This window comes from Sinocyclocheilus anshuiensis, unplaced genomic scaffold, assembly GCF_001515605.1.
Source record: "Sinocyclocheilus anshuiensis isolate Anshui unplaced genomic scaffold, SAMN03320099.WGS_v1.1 scaffold478, whole genome shotgun sequence".
Lineage (NCBI taxonomy): Eukaryota > Metazoa > Chordata > Actinopteri > Cypriniformes > Cyprinidae > Sinocyclocheilus > Sinocyclocheilus anshuiensis.
The window spans coordinates 1,337,937-1,363,764 of record NW_015542376.1 but is presented as its reverse complement, the minus strand read 5'-3'; the positions used below and the strand labels follow the sequence as shown (position 1 = coordinate 1,363,764).

At 36.2% G+C, this 25,828-nt stretch overlaps 2 protein-coding genes across 2 annotated transcripts; both read right to left on the bottom strand.

Annotated features, from left to right (window-relative positions):
* Window positions 1-1,685: 1,685 nt before the first annotated feature.
* LOC107692296 (soluble lamin-associated protein of 75 kDa-like) lies at window positions 1,686-16,728 on the bottom strand. Its single transcript, XM_016491277.1, has 13 exons — window positions 16,578-16,728; window positions 11,119-11,255; window positions 10,677-10,776; window positions 10,424-10,509; window positions 9,418-9,589; window positions 8,401-8,580; window positions 7,584-7,706; window positions 7,308-7,402; window positions 6,754-6,796; window positions 6,527-6,644; window positions 5,670-5,829; window positions 5,270-5,434; window positions 1,686-4,122 (listed from the first exon to the last, which is right to left on the bottom strand). Exons 2-13 carry the CDS (start codon window positions 11,251-11,253, stop codon window positions 3,220-3,222), a joined length of 2,280 nt encoding a protein of 759 aa, XP_016346763.1. The 5' UTR covers window positions 11,254-11,255; window positions 16,578-16,728; the 3' UTR covers window positions 1,686-3,219.
* A 1,528-nt stretch (window positions 16,729-18,256) lies between these two features.
* Window positions 18,257-19,727, bottom strand: LOC107692322 (beta-1,3-galactosyl-O-glycosyl-glycoprotein beta-1,6-N-acetylglucosaminyltransferase 4-like). Its single transcript, XM_016491304.1, has 2 exons — window positions 19,650-19,727; window positions 18,257-19,517 (listed from the first exon to the last, which is right to left on the bottom strand). The coding sequence occupies exon 2, from the start codon at window positions 19,514-19,516 to the stop codon at window positions 18,257-18,259; it is 1,260 nt and encodes a 419-aa protein (XP_016346790.1). The 5' UTR covers window position 19,517; window positions 19,650-19,727.
* Window positions 19,728-25,828: the final 6,101 nt, after the last annotated feature.

Here is a 25,828-nt window from a genome sequence, read left to right as displayed (position 1 = left end):
GGGGGGGGTTCAGATGGAAAATTACATTTAGCTTTGTTCTTGTGTATTTTTAGCTCAGCTCAAAATGTAAGTCCCAATTGTCCATTATAAACCTGTTTGGTAGAACTATTTTAAGGGTTGATATTACATTGTTTTCTATTCTGTGCATACAGTATACAATACTGATATAAAATGGTTAAAAAATGGCTGGTTACATTTGATCTATTTCAGGTGTAAGTAACTTTAATGCTGACTGATAATAAACTACAATAAATTATATTAATTATATTTCTAACTTTCAAAGTATCTGTGAATATTTAAATACATCAAATACTATAAAAGTACTTTATTAATAAATTATAGAATTTTTTGTAGAATAACTTGAAAAAAGAAATGAACGAAAAAAAATTGATGCAAATAATATATACTATTGATACTAAATGGTTTAAAGTGGTTAAAATGTCTAGTTAAATTATTCAATACTATTATATTATTTTTATTTATATTTAATGTTATTTAGATTTTTTTATATTGATGCAAATATTACATAAAAATTTAATATTAAATAGTTTAAATGGCTAGTTACATTTGACCTATTTTAGCAGAATATAACTTTAATGATGAATGAAAATAAAATAAACTTTCTAGTTTTCAAAATATTTGTAAATATTGTAATACATTAAAATAACAAAATATAAACATAGTTGAATAAATACCTTTTAGAAAAAAAAAACCTCAAAACTACTAGAAAATCTTTTTTCCCCCATCAAAATGTTAAATTACAAATTTCATGTTTCTTCTTTTTTAGCAGTTTCTTTCTCCAGAGGTTTTACAGTTTTAACACATTCTCATTTTCCCACAGCAGCCCAAATTCTCCTCTCAAGCGTAGCCAGACCATCCAGAATCCTCTGTAACCTCTCACCTCCACCTGCTCAAACCTCCTGCGTTGTCACCTGTCCTATCACCTCTCGCAATCGGTCTCCCCTCTCCTCTCCTGCACACTTCCTCATGCGCCCAGCCTCTCCTCGCTGTAGCCTGGGGCTGGGAAATCCTATTAGCCTTTACCATGGGAGAGAGCAGGAGACACATCATTAATTACACACACAAACCCACTCCTGACAGTGCCAAACTTAATCAGCCAGGACCATAAAACACACAGCAGCTAGTGCACCCACACCACAAACACACAGACACACACACACACTTGCAGAGCAATACCTCGCACAATTGGTTTGCAAAAACCATGCACAATTCAAAAGGTGCGAAATATATATAGAGACATCTTTTTTTTTTTTATGGTTTCCATCTATTTCCTTGAAAACCCATCAAAATATACCTTAACCAATTCTCTTTTTAGATTAGCAGTTACACACATATAGTCAATGAAAAAAAATTCAAAAGATGTGCAAATTGCATAAAATTTGCTAAAATAGATAAAAGCTGGAAGAACAAGGTAGGGTAAGGCAGAGGAAACCAGCTGGGCGGCTTTTGTTAGAAAACACAAAAGAGACAGCACATGCACTCCGACACACCTTGCTTAGCAAATGATTGGCACCGAAATATCATTCAACCCAGCTGTACAAAATCACTCCGCCTCATCCATATGTGTATGTTTACACAGCTCAGAGCACAGTGTATTAATATTTATGCATTCATGTGGAAGAAACTGGGTTGAAAAAACTGATGAGGACATGGAATTTACAAGAAAGGTATTTATTTACTACAGGAAAATCAGTTTGAGAAAACTAGTCCAGAAAAATATTGCTCAAACACCTAAACAAGTCAAATAAAGTTTAAAGCACTCAAGATTGTGATCAAAAATGTCTACTTTTAATTTGATTTCCGATCACCAAAAAAGCATGAACTTTGACACTTTTAAGTTGAGAGGAAATCTGGAAGAATTCACGTGTCTAGAGTTATTTTCTTTTCCTTATTTTCACCTGATATAAAAATGCAAGCAACTGACCTCAGGTGTCAACAATGAGATAACGGCGAAGACAAACAATGATCTTGAAAGAATGAGAAGCGACTCCCGCAATGGCTTTTTTAACATCCAAGTGCGCCCTCATGTGGTCACCCACATTAACCATGGAGTGTTCAAACTCTGAAACGTGTGTAAAAACTGAAATGTGTGAGCGTTTCTTTCACAGCTTTAACAAAATATGAATTAGACGATATATGCGTCATTTAATAGCACGTGGGCTACTGAAGATTTTTTGAAAAAAACGAAACAAAAAAAAACAACGAAATACTTCACTACGAGTAAAATGCTAACAGGTGTCAACACGAGTCTTAATATTTACATTACTTGAAGCCACAATTATTAAAATTCACCACTTATATTTTATGCTTTAGTTTTCAGCTTAATATATAATCTAGGGTTGGTATTTAAAATGAGACAATAAGACATTTAAACGCAAACGTCACTTTTGGATGCTAATGTCAGTCTCTTTACCAGCCATATATATAATTAACCATACAGTTAACATATTAGCCTTCATGTAAACTTTATATAAACCTGCACTTTCCTCAGGTATAAACATACTTGCATATTTATGTGTGAATACATCTAATAATGTACGTGTATGTATGGGCGTGCATAGCAATGCCTTAATTCACAAAATTTGGAGAACACATTTAAAAACCTGTCAAAATCATCTGAAAGGTAGTTACAAATGTGAAAGGGTCTGCTTAAAACCTTATTGGGTGAGGTGACAAAATTTAAATCAAAACATTTGTGAGAACAAAATCTGAAACGATATTGGTGAAACTCAATCCACAACAGCACGCCTAATAGAAGATCTTCACATTGTAACTTAGTCTGGGAAATTCACAAGATTATAGCTGCTTTTTTTATAAGCAGTTTAAGCTGCAGTCAATAAGTATACATTTTAAAGGTAAATCAAAAGTAAAGGAAGATTCAAATCACAGTTATAATTGAGCAGTCAGCACTGTAAATCAAGGACTGTGCTTACAACATATTAATATGAAATACAGCCCGTTTTGTTTTAATTTTCTCTTTTAGACATAAAACAAAACCTGAACCAAAACCAACAACTAGATGTTGTAAACACCGCCTGTTATAAACCCTGACCCAAGTATAAAAGACATTTGAATTCTCTCTAGTACAGATGGTGGTATATAAGTGTGTGCAAAGTAGTACTTACTAACTTACATACTAAGTGTTTTGAATGTAGACAATACTGCAGTGTACTGGAGTGTCATGGAGAATGAATGTAATCAGTTTTTACTGCGTCTTTTTGCTTTTGTGGGTGTGGACTGGATCACTTTGGTTTTCATCCGCAACACTCTCCTGTCAATCACCGGAGGGCCCTCCTCTTCTCCCGAATTGTGTTCAGCAGCTTCTTCTTCCTCTGTGCTCCCCTTCTCCTCTTCAGTGCTTGTGAGGTTTTCCTCTTCCTCTTCATCAAACTCCTCATCAACCACCTGTATAACGACAGCTTTGCTCAGTCTACTGGATGTGCGCTTGGGTGTTGGCGGGACGGGTTTGATCCTGCCTCCTCGAAGAACTCGAATGCCTGGAGGAGAATCGTGAACTTCGTCTGAGCTTTTCCCCTCATCATCATCATCATCTTCAGTGGTGGCAGTGTCCTCCTCTTCTTTCTGTTCATCTTTTTCATCCATCTCAGGTAATTTCTCTTCCTCTGGCTCCTCTTTTTCAGAGTCCTCCGTTGTAGGTTGGCTTTCCTCTGTCTCAAGTGGCTCATCGGAGGCAGTCTCATCTTGTTGGTTCACAGCTGGCTCCTCTGTCTCTATAATGACCTCTTCTTCACCTGCTGCACTAGGAGAAGCAGACGTCTCCTCCTGTAGAGCTTCTAGCTCAGGAGCAGATGGTTCCTCTACTGCATCACTGTCCTGCACAGAGGAAACACACTCAACCAAGTTGGCCGGAATGACTGGCGCCTCAGGAACAGCTGGTGGACGATCAGTGTCTTCGGTTTCCTTAACTGTTGAAGCTACATCCTCAACTGCAGGAGCTACTTCCTCTTCCTGCTGAACTTCCTCTTCCTCCTCAACTGGAGAAGAAACTTCTGCTTTTGCATCCTGTTTCTCCTCAGTAACAAGTTCTTGGTCGATCTGCTCCACTACTTCAGACACTTCAGGGGTGTCAATGATGTCATCCTTAACAAGACAAAGCAGATAATGAATCTGTTTAGTTCTAGTCTAAGTAGTGACACTGATGCTCTTAATTAAAAAAAAACACTACGCATTCCATATTTCCTAAATATTCAGGAAGAGATTGGAAAATTTTGTGAGCAGGCTTTGAACTTGTATTGCTCATGTTAGCGCCACAGCTCAACATATTAAAGCACACTGACCGCTATGCCACAGAGCTGACATGATTGTGAGAATGTTAACAGTATTCTTTGTTAAAAATTAAAATGTTATTTCAAATTTTATTTTGGGTGCATGGTTGATGAATTTTTATTATTTATATTATATATACAATACCATTTAAAAGTTTGAGGTCAATAAGATTTTTTTTTTTGAGAAATACTTTTATTCAACAAAAATGCATTAAAATGATAAAACAATTTTTTTTACAATGTTACGAAAATCTATTTTAAATAAATGCTCTTCTTTTGAACTCTTTTTGAGCTAAAAAAATCCTGGAAAAAAATGTTTCACGGATTATACAACATTTCTAAAGGATCATGTGACACTGAAGACTGGAGTAATGGCTGCTGAATATCGTCTGAATGTTGGCTTTGCCCACACAGGAATAAATTACATTTTAAAATATATTACAACAGAAAACTGTTGTAAGTTATATATATATATAATTTTTTTAGTGTAAACATTTTGCTGTATTTATGATCAAAGCCTGTGTGCATGAGACTTCTTTGAAAAAAAATGTAAAAACATCTTACAGACCCCAAACTTTGAATAGTAGTTTTGAGCTAAAAAAATCCTGGAAAAAAATGTTTCACGGATTATACAACATTTCTAAAGGATCATGTGACACTGAAGACTGGAGTAATGGCTGCTGAATATCGTCTGAATGTTGGCTTTGCCCACACAGGAATAAATTACATTTTAAAATATATTACAACAGAAAACTGTTGTAAGTTATATTAAATTGTAAACACATTTCACACTATTACTGTTTTTACAGTATTTTAATCAAAAATGTATGCAGCCTCGGTGAGCATAAGAGACTTCTTTAAAAAAAAATTATAATAATAAATGACCCAAATGGTAGTGTATACAGATTTCTCAAATCATGTAACAGTACAACCTTGACCTTAAACTGAACTAAACAGTTTACCTGTGCTTCTCCCTCTGCCTCTATCTCCTCAGCGGTGCCATTTTGGATGACAGGTTCAGCCTCTAGAGGGAGCTCTTGCGTGGCCTGTGCATCCTCTGCTGTGACTGCTGACATCTCATTCTCCTCTTCCTGACTGTCAGTCATTTCTCCATTGACTTCTGCCACCTTCACAGAGAAACAGAAAATTGAAAACCTGTGGTTGTTTGGGTTTGTACCTATTTGTATGTGTGAACTGACAAAATTTGCAAATCTGGCACACAGAACATACTGTTTTATGAACCACAAACATAATTTGCATTGGCAACTGATGTAAGCCAACTTGTTTGGCCTCATATTAAACCAGTGATGAAATAGTGTACCAGATAAGACAACCAACAAAGGATGCAGCTGTGTCCCTCACCAGAATTTCTGTGTCTGCAAGGGCCTCATTGGTTGCAGCCTCTTCCACCTGGACTGAGGTTGCTGCTCCTTCTTGTTCTCCTCCACTTTCTCCATCTGTGTGTTCTTTAGTCTCTGGCACAACAGCATCAGGTTCTGTCTCTGCTTCGGGTTCGACCACTCTAAATTCAAATTACAGGTTATAAATGACAAGGAGGACAATACGATAATTCAATCCTTCTAGATTTACATTACATTTTTTGGTACAACTGTTTTCAACATTGATAATAATAAGAAACTGAGCACTATATCAGCATATTAATGATTTCTAAAGGATCATGTGACACTATGGACTCGAGTAATGGCTGATTAAAAATTACATAAAAAAAAAAATTAAAAAAAATAATATAACTTATTTATTTATTAATCTAGGTTTAATGTTAATAATTTTAGTTTCGTTTAATTCGTTTACATGTACTAATACATTAACATTTCTAACTGCATAATTTAGCATTAGTTGGAGTATTATGAAAAAAGCATTAATTTATAATAAATAAAATATTAAATTCTTTAAGTGTTTCTATGTGGTTTCTAGGGTGTTTCTGGTCCCTACATATGGTTTGGGTCACTCCTTTGGATCTATGGGATTTTTAACCACATTTAATACGCTTTACATATGTAACATTTTATTCCTGTCAGGATTTAATATCAACAATTTACTAGCAGGCCCATGGTGGAGGGTCATTTTTAGAGCCCATCTTTTGTATTATGATATTATGCTTTTTATCTCAGTGACACACATGAGTAAATCCCCATTACTGTACAACCTCTAAAAGCAATCAGTCATTGAGGTGTTGTATGTGAGGGGTTTTTAGAGACCTGCTGATTTTTTCAGGTCGGTTCTCCATGGTGCTCTCTTCTGGTTCTTCCCGCAGCCTTTTCTTTTGTCTGTGTTCACTACTGCGCATGCGTGTGGAAATGGGCAAGTCACTAATTTCTAGAGCAAGAGGATGAAAGAAAAAGAAAAGGCTTTCACACCAACTTAAACTGTCTGAATTGGCAAGAAAGGGTGTTTTTAGAATGATAAATTTAACAAAAATCCAAACCTTCTGCTACTTTGAGATGTTTGTTGACTACCACCACATCCTCCTGTTAAACCAAAATGAAAACAATTCACTCTACTCAGTCAAGGGTTAACAGATTCTATAAATGCAAATAGCTCACAATCAGAAAAAAGCACAACAATTAAGCAAGCATGTGCATGTTCAGTCTGAATGACTAAAGGAAGCCCTATACAGTATAATAGGTTCATATCCACCAGAAACCATTAAAAGTAAGTGTTTCTTAGTTATACTGAAGCTAAACACAAACCATTAATTGAGAAATTGACAGACTTAACAAAACATTGTTAAATGATCTTTTAATGTAAAAGAAATCATAATGCTAAAAAAAATCAGATTGCTTGGAAAGATTGATTGGAAAATTGCTTAGAGGTGATTTAGTCAGATAGCAATTGTTTTCTATTAAGGAGATGAATTACAAAAAAAAACAAAAAAAAAAACATGCTTTTAAAGAGATACATTTAGAGAGGTACAGTAACTGTCCACATGCTAGAACGCTTTTCTGAGAATATACTACATAAAGACAGGATCAAATTTACCGTGATGTCCAGGCAGCTCTCCTCGGTCATCTCCAGCTCATTAACCGCAGCCTCTCCGTTTTTGCTTTCCTCTGCTGCCCATGAGCTGTGGTTGCCTGTATGGAGATGGACACAACAAATCTATAATCTAACCTATAACTCAAATAAATATGTGAAACTGAGCTGATGTTACTTGCAATGAACAATGCGATATATTGGTAAAAGCTGCCATTTTAAGAATCAACCCAACAACTGTTAATTTTTAATGACCCAGGAAGAGCCAGTGCAAAAGCTCACATTGTAGTGTCATGGAGCCAAGTTTGCTTGCCACTTTCACTTTCTGGTAGGGACCTCCGACTCCTTCCACCTCCCACAACAGGTCCACATCGGCCGGGTATGTGCTCAGGTACTGTCTGCATACTGGAGCATATTTTTTAAAATTACTCTTTATATACATTAGTAAAACATATTAATGAAATGTAGCTTTTTATATTTACTTACAATCTAATTGCATAATATATACTAAAAGTAAACAAGTAAAAAAAATGAAATATATACTATATGCGATATATACACAAGTTTAAATTACAATATAGTTTGCGGTGTGTACGATTTTTTAAAAATGTGTTTGAAAAGTCTCTTATGCTCACCAAGGCTGCATTTATCTGATAAAAAAAAATACAGAAAAAAACTGTACTATTGTGAAATATTATTAGAATTTAAAAACTTGATTTAATAAAATGTAATTTATTCCTGTGATGGCAAAGTTGAATTTTCAGCAGCCATTACTCCAGTCTTCAGTCATGATCCTTCAGAAATCATTCTAATATGCTGATTTGGTGCTCAAGAAACATTTATTGTTATTATCAATGCTGAAAACAGTTGTGCTTCTTAATATTTAATAATACAGCTATATTTCAATACAGCTTTGAGCAAGTCTCAAAACAGCTACTCTATACAGTAACATTGTGCAGGACAGGCATTTGCAACAGTCATTTGCTTACTAAAGTTCAACACTGTCACCTCATTCAAATGTTTTTTTTCCCTTCCTTGTACAGCATAAGGCTACAAACTAGTAAAGGGGCATTTCAAAGAAGTGAAGCACATTTCTTACCCTTTTGCATTGCTGGTGTTAAAGGGTATTTCACGCCCAGTTCATCATCTTTAAAGGAGTCTACAAAGTCCTCCAACATCTGCAAGCCATGACCGTTACCACGGTGATCCTTCCTCACAAATATAGAGTCCATGACAGGAAGTAGGTAGCACTGGCTCACAAAGCTATTACACAAGCTACCTGTAGGAGAGAACGAACACAGCAGATGGACGAGACGTCTGGACTGGAGTCATAACTATGATATAAAATGTCTAAATTCTAACAGTCATAATTATGACATACCAAGTCAATTATGAGATAAAAAAAATTATGTCATAAAAAGTCAAATTTTTTATATAGATTCAGAATTATGACTTAATTATGACCACCATAATTATGACACAAGTCAAAACTAAGATACTGTCATAATGATGAGATCTCGGGAAAAAAAAAATCGAAATTAAGGCAAAGTCATAATAATATAAAAAAATATATAAATAATTACATACCAAGTCATAATTTTGAGATTAAAAAAAAAATTATGAGATAAGTAATAATCATGACAAAAGTACTCATTTTAATGAGGAGCCATTTCTGTTTTCTAACTTTTGTAACTGTAATAATGAATTTTTGTTGTAATTGACTACTTCTCTAATAATAGACTTAAATGCCATAAGTATGTCATAACTAAACATAACATGTTTTTTTTTTCTTATGTGTGCTTCCATATGTCACAACTTTCTAGGTCTATCAAATCTTTCACAGGATAATAATAATAATAATAACTGTTCTTTTTTTTTTTTTAGCAGTTTTTGAATCTACAACCTTTCCGTACAAGCCAAGATCTTTATTACTAGGCCACAACACAGAAGCTTGTGAGCTTGCCTTCTTATAAACTGGCAAAGACTAGTTATATATCTCACTCATCCTTTAATGAAGACACTGTAGATTGTTTTATGATGTAAACTTATTCACACAATGGGCAGAATGAGCAATGCATCTACAGCACTGCCAGACTCTCCAGGGAGAAGGACCGACCTTTAGATTTGACCGAGTAGAAGCCCACCGCCTCTCCATTCTTCCAGAGGATTTTCGCAAAGACATCTTCTCCGTGGCACAGGAACGGCACCTCGTTAGAACCCATTTCCACCGTCCGATAAATGATGCGGTTCAGCACATATAAGACGGTCCTCTCGCCCACAGACCTTACCTGCGCAAATACAATTATTCACAAAAGAGATCGAGTTAAGACATTTTGATTAAAAATTACGAAAGAAAGAAAGAAAGAAAGAAAGAAAGCAAGAAAGAAAGAAAGAAAGAAATTAATGGATGAATTGACAATAAGATCAGTAACATACATTTAGAAAATAAGTTCAATTTTCATTTCAGGCTGACTTTAAACAACAGGCGTACAACGTCATGCAACAGTCAAGTTATAAAGATGATATTCCTGCAGAGGAAATCCAGACTGCCTCACAGGATATTACAACACATGGAGTGTGTTATGCTACACATTAGTGGAATGAACAAGTGCAAGCATAAAGAAAAAGGGTGCATTGTGTATTTTTGAGTGAGCGAGAAAAAGAGTGCCTGTGTACATTTAAAAATATTTCAGGACTGCATTCTGATAAAAGCAAGCCTATGTATGCAAAGAGTAGAGACTGAGACAAAAACACCTCTCACTGATCAGCCACAAACTACTGTCTGTTCGGTTCGCAATTATTTGTTTGGCCAAACCACTACATTTCACTGCTCAAACCTTGCTTTTGTTTCCTCCCTCTCTCTCTCTCTAATTAAACATTCACACATATACTAAAAAAAAAAAATAAATAAATAAATAAATATATATATATATATATATATATATAAACATTTGCAACTACTTAACAAGGCCTCAAAGAAAATGCCAGATTTCTGCTTTTTATTTACTTGGAAAAGAAGCGACATTCTGAATAGACACTGTTAAAAGTACAAAAATGTGTCTGAATAATTTCATTAAAAAGTTCAATGCCCAAGCTTTCCAAAAAAAAGAAAGAAAGATTACCTTCACAAGGCCTTCTCTTGCAGGATTTGCCGTTCTGAGAACATCTTCCACTGCGTACCACTGGTCAGCCAAGAACAATGCCACAGCTAGGGAAAAAAAATTATAAGAGAAGGGAGGCGAAGAGGAATAAAAGTAAATAATACGCTAAAGAAATTCAAATCTAACTTTCCTGGAAGGCATCCATGATGTTATTGTCATAAAATCCATTCATGATGTTATCGTGATAGGTAAAATGGGCAGGAAAGTGGGCTACCTGTGAACTGGTCCTCGGGAGCAAACAGAGCCAGGACTTTGTGTTTTAGATTGGCTCCATAAAGAGGAACAAACCCGACATTGGCAGGACTGATCCGGATCTAAAAGAGACAGAATAGGATTCTTAAAGAAATATTACAGGCTACAATTTAATCATTGGTGAGGCACAATGGAAGTGAACAGGGTCCATTTTTAAAGGGTTTAAACACAAAAAAAGTTATAAAAAAAAAAAAACACTTACATTTTTTGTTTTTAATTAAAACATAGATTCTTTAGTGTATTATTTGAGCTGTTCTCAACTAATTATGCGTAAAATTTTAGGAGTTATAAACATATGCCAAATTGTAAAATCGGATAGGCCTATAACTTTGCACAGAAAAGTTTCTTTTTTAGTATCATCTGATATTCTCCACATGATCTGAGCTCTGTTGTGTGTGTTTTACCTTTCTCATGCAGGGCAGGGTAAAGTATTGTGTGTTATCTGGGTTGCTGTAGAGCAGTTTGTTCATGTAGCTCTGGGCTGAACTTTCCAAGTCCTCATGTCTGCCAGACACCAACACATCTACAGGGAAATCCATCCCTGCAGGGGTCAGAGGTCACAAAAATGGAAACTTCAGTGCTCTGTCGAATGAATTCAATAGTTTGTTTTCTAATCAATTACTCTGTCAAATTTGATCTGAAAATTCATTCATGACTAATTTCTTTCAAACTGCTTTCTACCTGCAAGCAATTTAACATACTGATGAGTGAGAAAAAGCAAAAAGCAAATTCCTTGCTAATGTTTGTTTTATTTAAAGCAACAGCAACAATCTTGCTGTTGCTTCTTATGTCATCTTTGCCTGACCAAATATCTTTTAATATCATCAACATCTGAACTTGCATGCTTCAATTTCATATGAAACTGGTCTTTTCACCATTGAGCTTCCAGATTGTTCAGCACTTTTTTTTTCTTTCTTTTTTTTTTGTGATCACTGTATAAAACCCCTACTGTCAAATATTTTTATATTTGGGTTCTTCAAATCCTTCTTTGGGTTAGTCAGCGTCATTGTACCATGGGGTTGTACAGATACTTCAGAATATGGTCAGTTAAAATAAATTATTTTTGGCCATATAACCACAGAGGGGTCAGTAGAAAGCTAAATTCTAGCCATTAGATAGGAATAAAAGGAGGTTTATTATGAGACAGTGAAGTATTGATCCAATAGAAGCCAGACAGGTTGATTGGGAACTGCATGTTGCAGTGAATATTGTGTCTGTCTGTCAGGAATTCTGCAGTCAACATTGAGCTTTGTTTAGTGTAAGCATAACAAAAATATTGAACTTTCTTAATTGAGATTAAGATTAAATCTTAATCTCACAGAATCAGTTTGGGTACAGAATAATTCAATAGTCATATAAGGGATGTTTACACTTTTGTATGTGTGCATGACATAAGATCTCTATTATCTAACTAGATATTGGAGTCAAGGTTTGCTTCATTAAATCTCAACACTTCAACTCTAATGAGAAAACGGTTCTCACACTAACTCAAGTCCCTGCACAAGCAATTTTGACCATATTAATAAAAATAAAAATAAAAACATTAAATGCAAACAAAGAGGAGACAAAACACAAATTCATAAATACACATTCTCTGTTCCAACACTGCAGACACTATGGTTGGCTGCTGTCCATCCTCAGCTGGCCTCAATGAATCCCCTACTGTCAACAACTATCTGTGTCAAGCTGACAATCAGACCAAACAGTAGCACACACGCACGCAGGCGCGCGCGCGCACACACACACACACACACACACACACACACACACACACACACACACACACACAGCTAAGCTTTACTACCTTAAAAAATCTAAAAAGGCTGGAATGAGTGTCGGAGTCCAACAGATCACCATTTTTTTTAGCATCCAGGGGTTAGGAAGGTTTTTTTTTTCTTTTTTTTGGAATTTAACATAAAAGTAATAATTAAAAGTTTAAAATCCTTCAAAACTGTTGTAAGTGATGTGATCTTTAAAATGAAATCTATTGCGCGCGCGCGCGCGCACACACACACACACACACACACACACACACACACACACACACACACACACACAGCTAAGCTTTACTACCTTAAAAAATCTAAAAAGGCTGGAATGAGTGTCGGAGTCCAACAGATCACCATTTTTTTTAGCATCCAGGGGTTAGGAAGGTTTTTTTTTTCTTTTTTTTGGAATTTAACATAAAAGTAATAATTAAAAGTTTAAAATCCTTCAAAACTGTTGTAAGTGATGTGATCTTTAAAATGAAATCTATTGATGCCTGCCATTGAAATTATGACTGCTAACACTGCTATGTTCTTGCCTTGTTTAAAGGGCAAGACACAAGAAATCAATATTACGTCTGTCCATACAAGCACACCCACACAATCATACACAATAGACGTGAGCCACAAAAACCCAACCAGCCACCAAAACACCCCCACAACATCCTGCATTCTTCCAGTGGAATGCATGATCTCTGTACATGTACCAGAGGGCCACACCACAGGACCTGAGGCTCAGAGTGGCCTGCAAACTCAACACTTCACTAAACAAAGCTCAATGCGAGGCAGAATGCACAAAAATATTTATTTATTGCAATTCTAATTTACATTAAAGGTGGAGAAATTACACTCCACAACTAGTTAAGACAGAAAAACATTTTTTAGCCTATAAACCCTTTGCTTGCTGCATGTTTTGTTTATTTAATATACATGCATTAACCAACTAATATCATATAAAAAAAGACAACATCATTTTTAAACGCTTTTACTTTTGATTTGCTTGCTGTTAAATGCAACTCTAGCATGAGTCAAAATTAAGCTTCATGAGCGTGGCTATAGGCTAGCTGAAGGCAAAAATATCCATAGCATGTTGTGCAGTGGCACATTTTGCGTAACAGCTGTCTACAGGAAAAGCCGGAAACAAACGTCTGGTGTCCCCAACACTCTCTGCTCTCAATGTTACTGAGCAAATGCTCTGAAATGCAGACAGAGGGAGCTTTGTCAGCTGGAACCTAATACCTGTATCTATATCTATCTCTGGAACTTTTAAAGTATATCTAAGCATAATAATTCAGGGTACACCACCATTCAAAAGAATGTGAAATATCACAGGTAAAAAGGATTCATTGTTTATTATCAACACTGTAGCAATATATAAAAGCACAGCTCGCTCAGACGTCACTTTCTAAGCAATCAGTTTTCTGATGGTCAGTGTGACAAATCCACGCAACTAATATGAACCAGTATTGAAATCTGTGTGGGGAAATCTTTCGCCCTCATGTGAAATTCACGATCACATGGAAGGCTATTTAAATTATTGAACCAGAAAGCGAATTGAATTTTTGTGTCCACACCTTTATGCTCACTATTTATGATCAATAATAAAACAGTAATACTGTTAAATATCAATATAATTTAAAATAACAGTTTTCTACTTCATTATATTTTAAATTCTAATTCATTCCTGTGCTGGCAAAGCTGAATTAGCAGTCTACTCCAGTCTTCAGTCAGTGTCACATGATCCCTCAGAAAGCATTCCAATATGCTGTTTTCTTCTCTTTCTTTAAAATACACGCTGTATGTTTAAAACGAAGCACATATGGAGTCCAGCATTCCAAAATACCAATGGTCTCGCTCTGGCCAAAACAAAGGCAACCCCCCACTCAGAGTAAAGCTAGTGATCCGAAACCTCCTATCCTGTGTCCACAGCCACGGTTCACCGAGGGCTTCTGAGTCTATTCTTGCCTCTGTTGTAGTATCACACATGCCGAGCAGATAAAGCCAATTAACTTTAAAAAATCCGCAGGGGGTTTTATTAGTGCATTACAACCACTGCACATAGAAGTGAAGTCAGGTTGGCCTAAGGCTCAGATAAAAACCTTACAGTTACTGATAAATAGCCTTTGTGACAACTAGCCCCAGTATCTTTTATATAAAAACAAGCAGCTATGACAGTACAGAGGTCTAGTCATCTGGCCTGAATAGGGAACGGCTGGCCATAACACTCACAAGCGGACAGCACGCCTGTGTGAACATGTATGTGGTCACCACGGCTATCGTTACATAACAAATGAGCCGGTTCCCTCGTTCTCTAATATTCACACATTGTCAGATAGAATTAGCAGTCAAGCACAAAGAAAATTCTGGAGGCAGTGACATTAATGTTAACTCAGCACAATTAAGGTGGGAGGCTATCACGACAACGCAAAACATGTTCCTAAATGCAAGTTTCCAACTTGTTGGGCGATTTAATTAAGAACTGACAGTGAAAGATGACAACTCAAACTAGAGTGAAAGATAATTCACAAGAGAAACACATCACCGGCGGAGGAGAGACGCTGTGCTCATAAAAACAAGGAGGATGTGTGTGAGATTGTGAAGTTTCTGAGGGGAGGGCGAGTTGTTTGAATTCTGGTGCTGGATTGAACTGGTTTGGTCAAAACGGACATGACCAGAAAGCAAACTACACAATAACTTGGAGATGAAAGTTAAGACATTGGTTTAACTCTGAGGGTTAAAATGCAAAAGAAAAATATATTTAACAGATTTTATAGAGAATTTGTTGATCACATGTAGATAACACTATACAAACAATTGGTTAACAAATCAATCTACATTAAATTGTGGTCTCTTTGGTGCTAAAGAATACAAAAAAATGTCAGCAGCAGCTGATGTCTGCAAAAGTATGTAATTCTCAGTTCATGGTCTGAATTTTAACAGAACCCCCCTCTCTCTCTCGTTCAAAAAGAACACGGTGTTCTCTTTCCATGAAAAGGGGATACGCTATATGACACGAATACCACCTCACAACAAACTCCAGTTATGGGAAGTCACGAATCGGTTCTTTCGAACAGTCCATTTTAATGAACCGGTTCAAAGACAGATTTATCCAACCACTTAAGTACAGGATTCAACATTTGCCCAGTATGTTTACGTTAACATATTAAAGTAAATAACCTTTCTTCCGACCAAATTTGGTTCGCTTATCAGTTCTCGTGTTGGATCGGTTCAACAATTCAAGTTGATTTGAAGATCCGCTCTGAACGCTTCGTGCACAAAACCGGCTTCAACCGAATCATCGAAAAGATCCATCTTAAGTGATTCGCTCACGAATTGGACATCGCTAGCTGCCAGTTTACGAACTCCACTGACTAAATGAACTTTATTCAAAATAAGTGACAATTTGTCTTGAAAATGATTACAATTATTAAATGAAGCATCTTTGTTCTGTCTGTCACATTTACACAAGGGAACGAGCCAAACTGAGGGGGTGTGTCAGAAAACGTTTCCACATCATGCTGCTCTATGATCAATAAAAAAAGTCGTCAAATAAAGCATTAATAAAACTACTGCTTCAAGATATTTTATCACTGTAACATTAAACAAGAAGGCGAAAACTGAAGAATCCAAACGATCAAAACAAAACTAAAAGTAGAACAAGTCTAAATAATAGGCTAATTAATAAATGCTCAAATTCAGACTCGTCAATCACACCAGTTATTGAAAATGCACGCACATCCAGGAATCTTAAAGTAAACACGAGTTTCGTGCGTACGCTCATATTTTACCCAATATTTGTGCGCCTCACCTGAAGCCGCATGCACATCTCAATCGTTCTTTGATTCTAGCAAAATGTCCTGAAATGTAATGTAACATTTCAGCACAACGTCTCAGATACGACCATTCCTGGCAGATTATGAAAGCTATAATCTTAAAAAATCGATTATTAAATGACTAAGTATATTTAATCTCAGACATCTAAATAAACTGCATCCCCTCAATACTGACTGGGCCGTGCCAGTTCAGTTCTGCTCGCTTTCGCAGCACGCGAGAAACTACCAACCATACACGCAACTGGAGGACAACTGTCGACTCACCTTAACCCTGCTGACGATGTGGTTTTTATGTCTTTTATATTTTCCTTTGAGCGGGTTATTTAACCAGTAGCCGATATAATCACGTCTCCTCCGCTTGTTATTAATAGCGTCAGCACTTGTGTGCGGTCAGCCCTGCGCGCGCACCCGTAGAGCTGCTTTCTACGGAATGTGAGAGGTCTCAAATATCCCAAAGTAAAGGATTTGAGCAGATTACTATATTTCTAATATGTTTCAACTATGGCAAGTTTTGTGAAGAAAGGCAATCTTTGAAGACCGTAGTCCATTATGTGAGGAAAAGTCTGCTTTCACAGGGTGTGTGACGTATATGAGTAAGAGGATAGCTTTGTCAGAGGAGGTGTAAAAATAGACTTAAGTCAGGCTAAAAGCCGTTTTAATTTGTATAAAAATTGCTGATTTATACATAATGGCAGATTGAGAAATTGATTATTCAAAGAAATGTGATAAAAGAGCTTAAGAGCAGTAGAGAATCTGTGCTAAGAAATCACTAGACAGTAAAATACAGGAGTGATTGCTGAAAAACATGGAGTCAAGCTGCACAAATAAAAAGTGTTACAAAAGAATTTAACAGATTTAGTTCAAACAAGCTGTAGAAAAGTTTTCTAATATAATTTGGGGTTAGGTCCATAGATTTAGGTTTAGGTTATGTATATAATGTGTATATTAGGATTTCTGTAAGCTTGAATTAATAAAAAGAGACAAATAAAGACTAAATAGTGGAAAGCATGAATATCCTTAACCATCATAAAAAATAAAAATAAGAATAAAACAGAAGTTGAATAGGTAAAATATAAAAAACAAATAAAAATACTCAAATTCAAATGAAAACGGAAAATATAATACTATAAATAATGTATAATATAATATAAATCATTTTAAAACTACAGATATAAGAAATAGGAATGTTCTGAAAAGTGCATGTAGCACACTTCATTATTTTTGTTCTTTGTACATTAACATATAGTGTCAGTCTCAGCTGGAAGTCTTAAGTTTATTCATCCCTCATAATAAGCAAGTTACATGCATTAGTTTCAGCTTTAAGATTCTTTATTGGCATGACAAACATTTGTACATTCATGCTGCAAAATTGTTTAAAGCTGCTGCATGATAATGCACATAAATGTCGATGATAGCAGAGGACTAGACTTTACACACATTATTACACTTCCTTTTTCAATTGGGTTAACTTTAGTATTGCTTGAACTTAAAGCCATGATAATTCATGTAATAATTCCGTTATTTTGCTAGACAATTCTGACGTTTTGAGAGCTCAGTTGCGCTATTGACCATTTTTTGTTAACAGTGGGTCAAAGAACAAATAATAATAATAATAATAATTTAAAATCATTTACAAAGTATCTTTCGTATATACAAATAAATAATCTTACAATTCTATATGACAACTTCTATATCTCATTAGTATTTGGAGATATGCTTAATGAACACTACATTCGTTTTATTAGTATTTTTTTTCTTATTATTTCAACTTGTAGTTATTTTGCACGGGTAATATGGTAAACAATGCAATAATACATTATTAATCAACTCATGCTCCGTTCTTTTGTGCACAGCAGGGGGCGACAGAGAATAACTTGCAACATAAAACCAGACGTCCAGTATTAGTGATCTCCAGAATGAGAATCCATTATTTATACTTCACTCTACACACTCAGACGTTTTTCTGCAAGCTTTTCTTCTAAACATTCCATAAGAACAGGATCCACTTTTGGATCCACTTTATTAGCAAACCAGTGGCCGTACTTTAGCAGCCATCTAAGCTCAGCAGCACCATAAATACATACAGATCGTATACTGGCTCCAGTGCATGGTGGATAAAGAATCCTTTCTAGATATGACCACTTCACCAGGCGGGTTTTACTTATCAGTTCTGAGATCTCAGGATCAGATCTTGGCACTTCCCCTGGTACTCCAGGCACACGAATCAGAGTTGCCCAGAAATGTTCATCAGGTGAGTATGTATCCTCAGACCAAGCCAAGAAATCCCTGGCTAGGGAACTCTGGTGAACAAAAACCACAAATTCCCTTGAGAGTGTAAAGTATGCGCTGCCCACAAACATGTCTATGTTGTGAGGAGGTGGAGATTTCATCTCAGAAGTGCTTACAGGTGAGTTGTAGTACTCTGAATTACTATCTTTCAGTAAATGATGAAAAGTCCAGCGCCATTGCTTTCCTCCAGGCCACTTGCTCTCCACCATGTTCCTGCCTTTCAGCTCTTTTAGATCCGACACCAGCTCAGCATTTGTCCGAAGTGGAAAGTCTTGACCACAGAGGTTGATGACATACTTCCATTTGACCTCAGAATCTAGGAGGTCAGACAGGCAATTAAGATCCGCTTTGAGTCGTGAGATTCCTGCGTACTGCACCCTCTCCAGCTTTGAGGCAATGAAGACGTTGGGGATGCAGCGGGCCAGACCTTTCATTGCTGAAATAAAGTCATCTGAGGACTTCAGATCATAATGTATGCAGTATATGTTATGCGGCATATAAATGGCCCTTAGCAACCTCTCCACAAGAGCCACATCCTGGTGAACAACCAAAGAAAAAGCAAGGGGAAATTCACGCTCAAAGTCAGAGCCTTGAATCGCACCATAACCTTGTGACACAAATCGATCACAGTCAGAGGTGGCATTCACAACAGCCTCATCTGTTGGCCCTATGTAGCTTTTTTTCTTGCGAATGGCTAAAGTTTTGCCCAGTTCCACTGGTTCCATTTCATATATTGCGGTGCAATTAATTTCATATTGTACTGTCAGCCGCGGCCACTCAAACACTCTGGTTTCCTGTCTTCCTCCTTCATTTACACTTAAAAGTATGACAGAACAACACATGAGAAGTGTCAGTGCTAAAAATAAAAACAAGATGGTGTTTTTCTGTTTGAGGTGAACCCATAAGTTTTTCATTCTGTAGGGAGAAATAAAGGCTCTTGTTGCACATTATGAACATTTCGCCAACAAATTTCAACCGACAGTATAGCACAACTTAACAGTGTTATGTTGCATTCATAAAACAGTTTAATGAAAAAAGTTAACTTACATCTTACGCGCATGTATTCCCAGTCACTTTGTCTATATTTGCTCCAACATCAAAAAATAGTTCCAAGCAAAACCACAGAGTCCCATCCCCATCTCAGAGCAACTCAATGGTGGTGTAGTGGTGTCTTTCTTGCATGTTTTGAACAAATGAGGTTTTTCAATGAGTCTCTCATTGGGGGATGGGGGGTGGCCAAAAAGTAATTCATTCACAATCCTTGATTATTAATGCTAGAACTAGAACAAAAATAATAATTAAAAAAACAATAAAAAAATAATTCCATATTATGAAAGTAAAGAAAGAACATAAAGATACATTTTCCTTTTATTATTTGTGCATTTAATAATCTTCTTTTAATATAATTTTAATATTAATATCATAATTAAAATGGTTATTCCTTTATGATAGCATTGTCAAACTTCTATTGTCTGCTGATTACATCATATTTAAATATAATATATAATAAATATAAAACAGTTTAATGAAAAAAGTTAACTTACATCTTACACGCATGTATTCCCAGTCACTTTGTCTATATTTGCTCCACCATCAAAAAATAGTTCCAAGCAAAACCACAGAGTCCCGTCCCCATCTCAGAGCAACTCAATAGTGGTGGTGTAGTGGTGTCTTTCTTGCATGTTTTGAACAAATGAGGTTTTTCAAAGAGTCTCTCATTGAGACAATAGTCTGCTAATGCCACACCTTGAATGTTGACAAAAGTATGCAGCTGCACTCAGGGGGGAGTCAAAAAGTAATTCATTCACAATCCTTGATTGTTAATGCTTGAACTAGAACAAAAACAAAAATAATAATAAAATAAAACAATAAAAAATTAATTCCATATTATGAAAGTAAAGAAAAAAACAAAGATTAGAAAGTTACATTTTCCTTTTATTATTCGTGCATTTAATAATCTTCTTTTAATATAATTTGATAAGTTTAATTTCCATTATCATTTATATCATATTTAATTGCATATTTAACTTGTTCTCACTTTAAAAAGTGTTATACTTGCTCACATAAAAATTACAACAGGGCAAGGGTGTTAACCTCAGTAATAAAATAAACAGCAAAACTTCACACTTGATCTTCTTTCAAGAAAGATTCATATATTTAACATGTTTTTGTTCCATTTCGAAGTTAAGTATCATAATTAAAATGGTTATTCCTTTATGATAGCATTGTCAAACCTCTATTGTCTGCTGATTACATCATATTTAAATATACATTGTAATTAATTATCTGACAAAGAGAAACAAATACTTACCCTACAAGGCTAATCCCCACTATTCAATAAAAATTCAAATTATTCCACTCTGTGCAACCTTGTGCAATGTAAACAACTGCCTCAAAAACAAACTTACAGGGTCACAGAATAGACTTTTCCTTACATTGTATACTCATTTGAACAGCCTAGACACAACTAAATTGAAAAATTTTTCCAAAAGGCAAGCAGTACTTTATAGTAACTGATAATAGGTCAGTGATAACATTCCCTGTACACAAGATTGCCACAAGTCACTTATGCACAACCTGTTTTACAGGATTCCGTCTGCCTTTCTTTATTGTTTTTCTTCAGAACTGTCCATTCCCTTCTGCCCCATCCCACTTCTGTTGCAATCTGTCTGCCCGCACTTAAAAATAACCTTTAACACCCATGGAACCTTTCCATTCCACAAAAGGTTCTTTTTAGTTAAAAAAAACAAATTTTTTTTCTTTAAAGAACTTTTCACTGAAAGGTTCTTTGGGAACAGTTCTTCTGTGGCATCAATGTTAAAACTCCCTTTTGGAAACTTTTTTTTTTAACTAGAGGCCAAAAGTGTCAAGAGGAGTGGAATTTATGTTAATAGTGGCATACACTACATGATATGTAGGTCAATAAAATCACGGAATGAAATGCAAATATCCTCACTACTAATTGTCCAATTAAATCTAAAACTTATTTCCTTCATGCATCAGAATAGGCTAAAAACAACTAAATGACTACTACTTACATTCATTTCTGTGCCCAGAAGACTGCTTGACAAGGCATTAATAAAAAGTAATGTGGGGTTTAGTATAGGACTATTGTATTGTTTTAATTGAGTATTTGAAGTATTTGAGCATGCTTAAAAATGAGCTGGCATTTTTAATCAGGTCATTCCTGCTTAACTTTTCTCATAGTGAATATCATCATCCTATGTGACTCTCATGGAATGTGGTCATGTCTACCTTTTGTTATTCTTATTTATTCTCATTTCACGTTGCATGGCAAAAACACAGAAAACTCGTTTAGCAGTTTCTTTTTGAATAGATGTGATCCAGGGGCGTAGGCATTGGACGGGCCTGACGCCCACAGGCCCGCCCACTCTGATGAAAGGCAGTTTATTATACACATATAGCCTAATATTTGGTAAATAGTTATTGTTTAATCTATTTTAACACAATTAGAGAACTATTATAACATCTCAAATAACTCAAATAAATAAAATGTGTTTTTGCATAATTCTTGATGAGTTTGATTGACAGCAGTGTTAGCCAATTGTTATAGGCTGTTTCGGGCATGTCGCGCATGTAAATTCGTGCGTGTTCACCCATTCAGTTGGACTGTAATTTGCAGCTGTGTTAGAAAATGTTAGAAAAACAGCAGCAATGCATAATTCTGTAAAATACTTTTAAAAACTCGCAATGAGGAGGGAGAGAGCCCGTCCATCAGCCCGCAAGTAATGGTAAGACTTTCAGTTCCACGCGCGAACCAGTTTATTCTGTGAAGCCAGGAAACACTACTGTCAGGCCGATTGTGAATGTCATTTGAGCTCAGTCAGTGTTTTCAGTCGGTGTTCAGAGTCGTTTGGTGTGCGGTGTCTAAAGAATTTAAGACCAGCTGTTGCCAGTCATTCACACAAAGATTACTGTCATGCCCCTGGACTCTTTGTGTTGTGTTTTCCCTCCGCAGGTGTGCTGTGTTCCCTTTAATTAGTCATTAAGTGTGACAATTAGCCTATTTATTGATTATTTATTTATTATATAATTTTTGTGACTGACGCCGGCGATTAACTGCACCGGTTTCCTAATTTGTAGGCCTATTGCTTTAAATAACGAATAACGGGCTCTAAGGCCCTCTCGGGGCCAAAACCGGGGACTGGAGCCCTCCCTGGGCTCAATGGGGGATCAGGAGCCCTCCCTGGGCTCAACTCGGGGGCCGGAGCCCACACTGGAGCGAGCTCTGGGGCCGGAGCCCACAGTCTCCTCCTCCGCAATTTCCTCTTTTGGGCCGAGGAGAGGGAGATGACCGGCGGGCTTGACAGCGGAGAGGCCGGCGAACTTGAATGAGCAGTGGCCGGCGGGCTTGTGTGAGCCACAGCCAGCGGGCTTGACATCGGAGCGGAAATCCTACACATACCGCTCCAACCTCCGACCAGCCTGCCACAAACCCCACAGCTCGTCCTCAGCCGTCATCTGTTTTGGTCCAGTCATCTGTCACGTTTGTGTCAGGAGGAAGGCGAAGGAGACAGCTGGTGCAAACCAAACTCAGTTTTAATAACTTACGGGCAGAAGGACCACGGGAAAACACAACATGGTATAACTGTGACTGGACAACCAAAGACTGAACAGACTGGTGCTTAAATACAAGAGAAACGATGGTGATTAACTAGACACAGGTGATACAGGTTAACTAATAATAAAGCAATGAGCAAAGGAACTAATGAACACAGGAACATGACCAAATAAGGAAAAACAGGAACCAAACAGGAAACACAAGGAAAACTATAACAAAACAAACTGAACATGTGACAATTATACAATGAATTATAGGCCTATAATTAAAATGATTAACACTGCAATCATCAATGAAAAAGCTTTATTTCATGCACTGACTTTTTTAAAAAGAAAGAATGAAAAAACCTGTTTAACACGAAATAGCCTACGTTTCTTCTCTCTTTATTTATATATGTATTTTCCACTAGCCTATGTTCGGGCCACAAGAGAAATATTAAGGGAGTAAATTAAAACATTTAGCTATATAGGCTACCATTATCAGCATATGAAGTAGATTCGTCTCTCGTCATCTCTGAGAGAATATGCGCCATTAATGCAGCGTTAGATACCGAAAGCGCCATCAGTTTTTACTTTCACTTTCTAGTGAATCGACTGAGATTAAAGGGTTAGTTCACCCAAAAAGAAAATTATGTCATTAATTACTCACCCTCATGTCATTTCAAGAACAGCATATGTTGTTTTACGTCCAGCGGATATTCTCCAAAATGGCACCAGGGTGATGCGGAGGAGATGAATTGTTGGGTCTTGGGAACATTTCAGTTGCGTTGCTGTCTATGCAGGGTCAGACAGCTCTCAGATTCCATCAAAAATATCTTAATTTGTGTTCCGAAGATGAATGAAGGTCTTACGGGTTTGAAACGACATGAAGGTGAGTAATTAATGACAGAATTTTCATTTTTGGGTGAACTAACCCTTTAAAAGTTTCACCGCATAACTCGCACGTTGCTTGTGTGATATCCATTGGCTCGCCTTCCTGGTTTAAAACAATTATTTATAATATTGCAATGTATAACCCACCCACCCTTGAGTTTGCGGTTGGGGGCCGCGGATTTGTGCTAAATTGCTACTGGACTTCGTCCGTTAGTTAGCCTAGTGGCCGCTCACTTTTGCCCAGGCCTGCCCAAAAATAAAATTCTGGCTACGCCACTGATCATCAGAAATGTTTAACATGTTAAATGTCAGTCACATTTTTTGAGCACTGAACTGAAAATTATATTGAAAATTTCATTTTATGAAAATGTAGATATACTAAACTACATTTTTTATTTTATATAAAATATATTTTACAAAATACGTGCGTTATAGATCATGTTGAAGACATGATGCATCAAAAAGGAAGAATCTGTTAGAATTTCTTTAGATTTTAAACATAAAATCAGTCACCAGTGTGAGTTAACAGGTTAATTGTCATTTGGTCAGTGCTGACTTCATTCTGGAGTAATTATAGACTGCTTACCAAGCTAAGAGAAAGGCTTTGAGGAAAGTCAGAACTGAATAAAAAAATTATTATTTGCTTTTTGCAGAGTACATTTTATACACAGCAAATGCATGAGTGTTAATTTCTTGGTGTTACTTGTGAGTTGTAACACCCCTTTGTGTGAGACATAACACTGCTGGAGTAAATAAAATGAAAGTGTTGGGGTTGTTATTGGAGGGGCACCCCCATTCAAGAAAGAAAACTGCAACGTTCAGCACAAGAAAGAAATGAATACAGGTTTGGAACAACTTGAGGGTGAGTAAATGATAGAATTCTCATTTTGGGGTGAACTAACACTTTAACATACTTGTTGCCGTAATAATTGAAGTAAGAGTTTTGTTATAATTGATTTATTATGAATAGGGTCTCAGTTACTTTAAAACTTATGTTTAAAGTATGACTTCATCCTCAAACTATCTTTTACTCTCTTGTTTACCAGCGCACCTACCCTATGACTGAAAAACAGAAGAACAACTCCACAAACTGCGGACCAAGAATGCACTTGAAATTGTCACTTTATTTCCTTATTTGGAGGACCCATATTCTTAGAATGGATATGTGCATAATTCTTTCAGATTAAATAGTGATGAAAAATTTATTTAACAGTTTAACTTTTGGTAAATGTTTGGATAATCCTTTATGTTTATATTTATTGTTTTTGTGTTTTTTGCTATTTGTGTTTTTAGGAGCACTTCTATGGCGCATTAAGTGGCTCAGGGTAACTTGGCATTTAAAGACAAATGCAGAGAAGTACAGACTAGAACCTGGTGATGGTAAGATTTAACAGATAACTTATGAGAGAATCATGGGCACAAACAACAAAAATAATCATAGCTTTGTTGCTATTTGACATTACTAATGTTTTTGTGCTTCATAACATTCATTATGAATTTGTCCAGTCAAATTAGTTTACAAAAGTACATTTTTATTAAAGAATGTTTTTCACATGTTTCAAACCAAATGAGTTGTCAAACCAATTGTTTTCATAATTTGATGGGTAGATGTTTTATTACCCGCAAATTTTAGACTCAACGGGGTACATCTCTGCCCCCAACATCACAAATCCACAATAAGGGAGCAAAGATCAGCCTCCATCAGGCAGCTGACTGTTTAGTGATATTTCTTAAGATGCATGTCTTAATTTCTTCTTAAAGTGTTAGCTCAC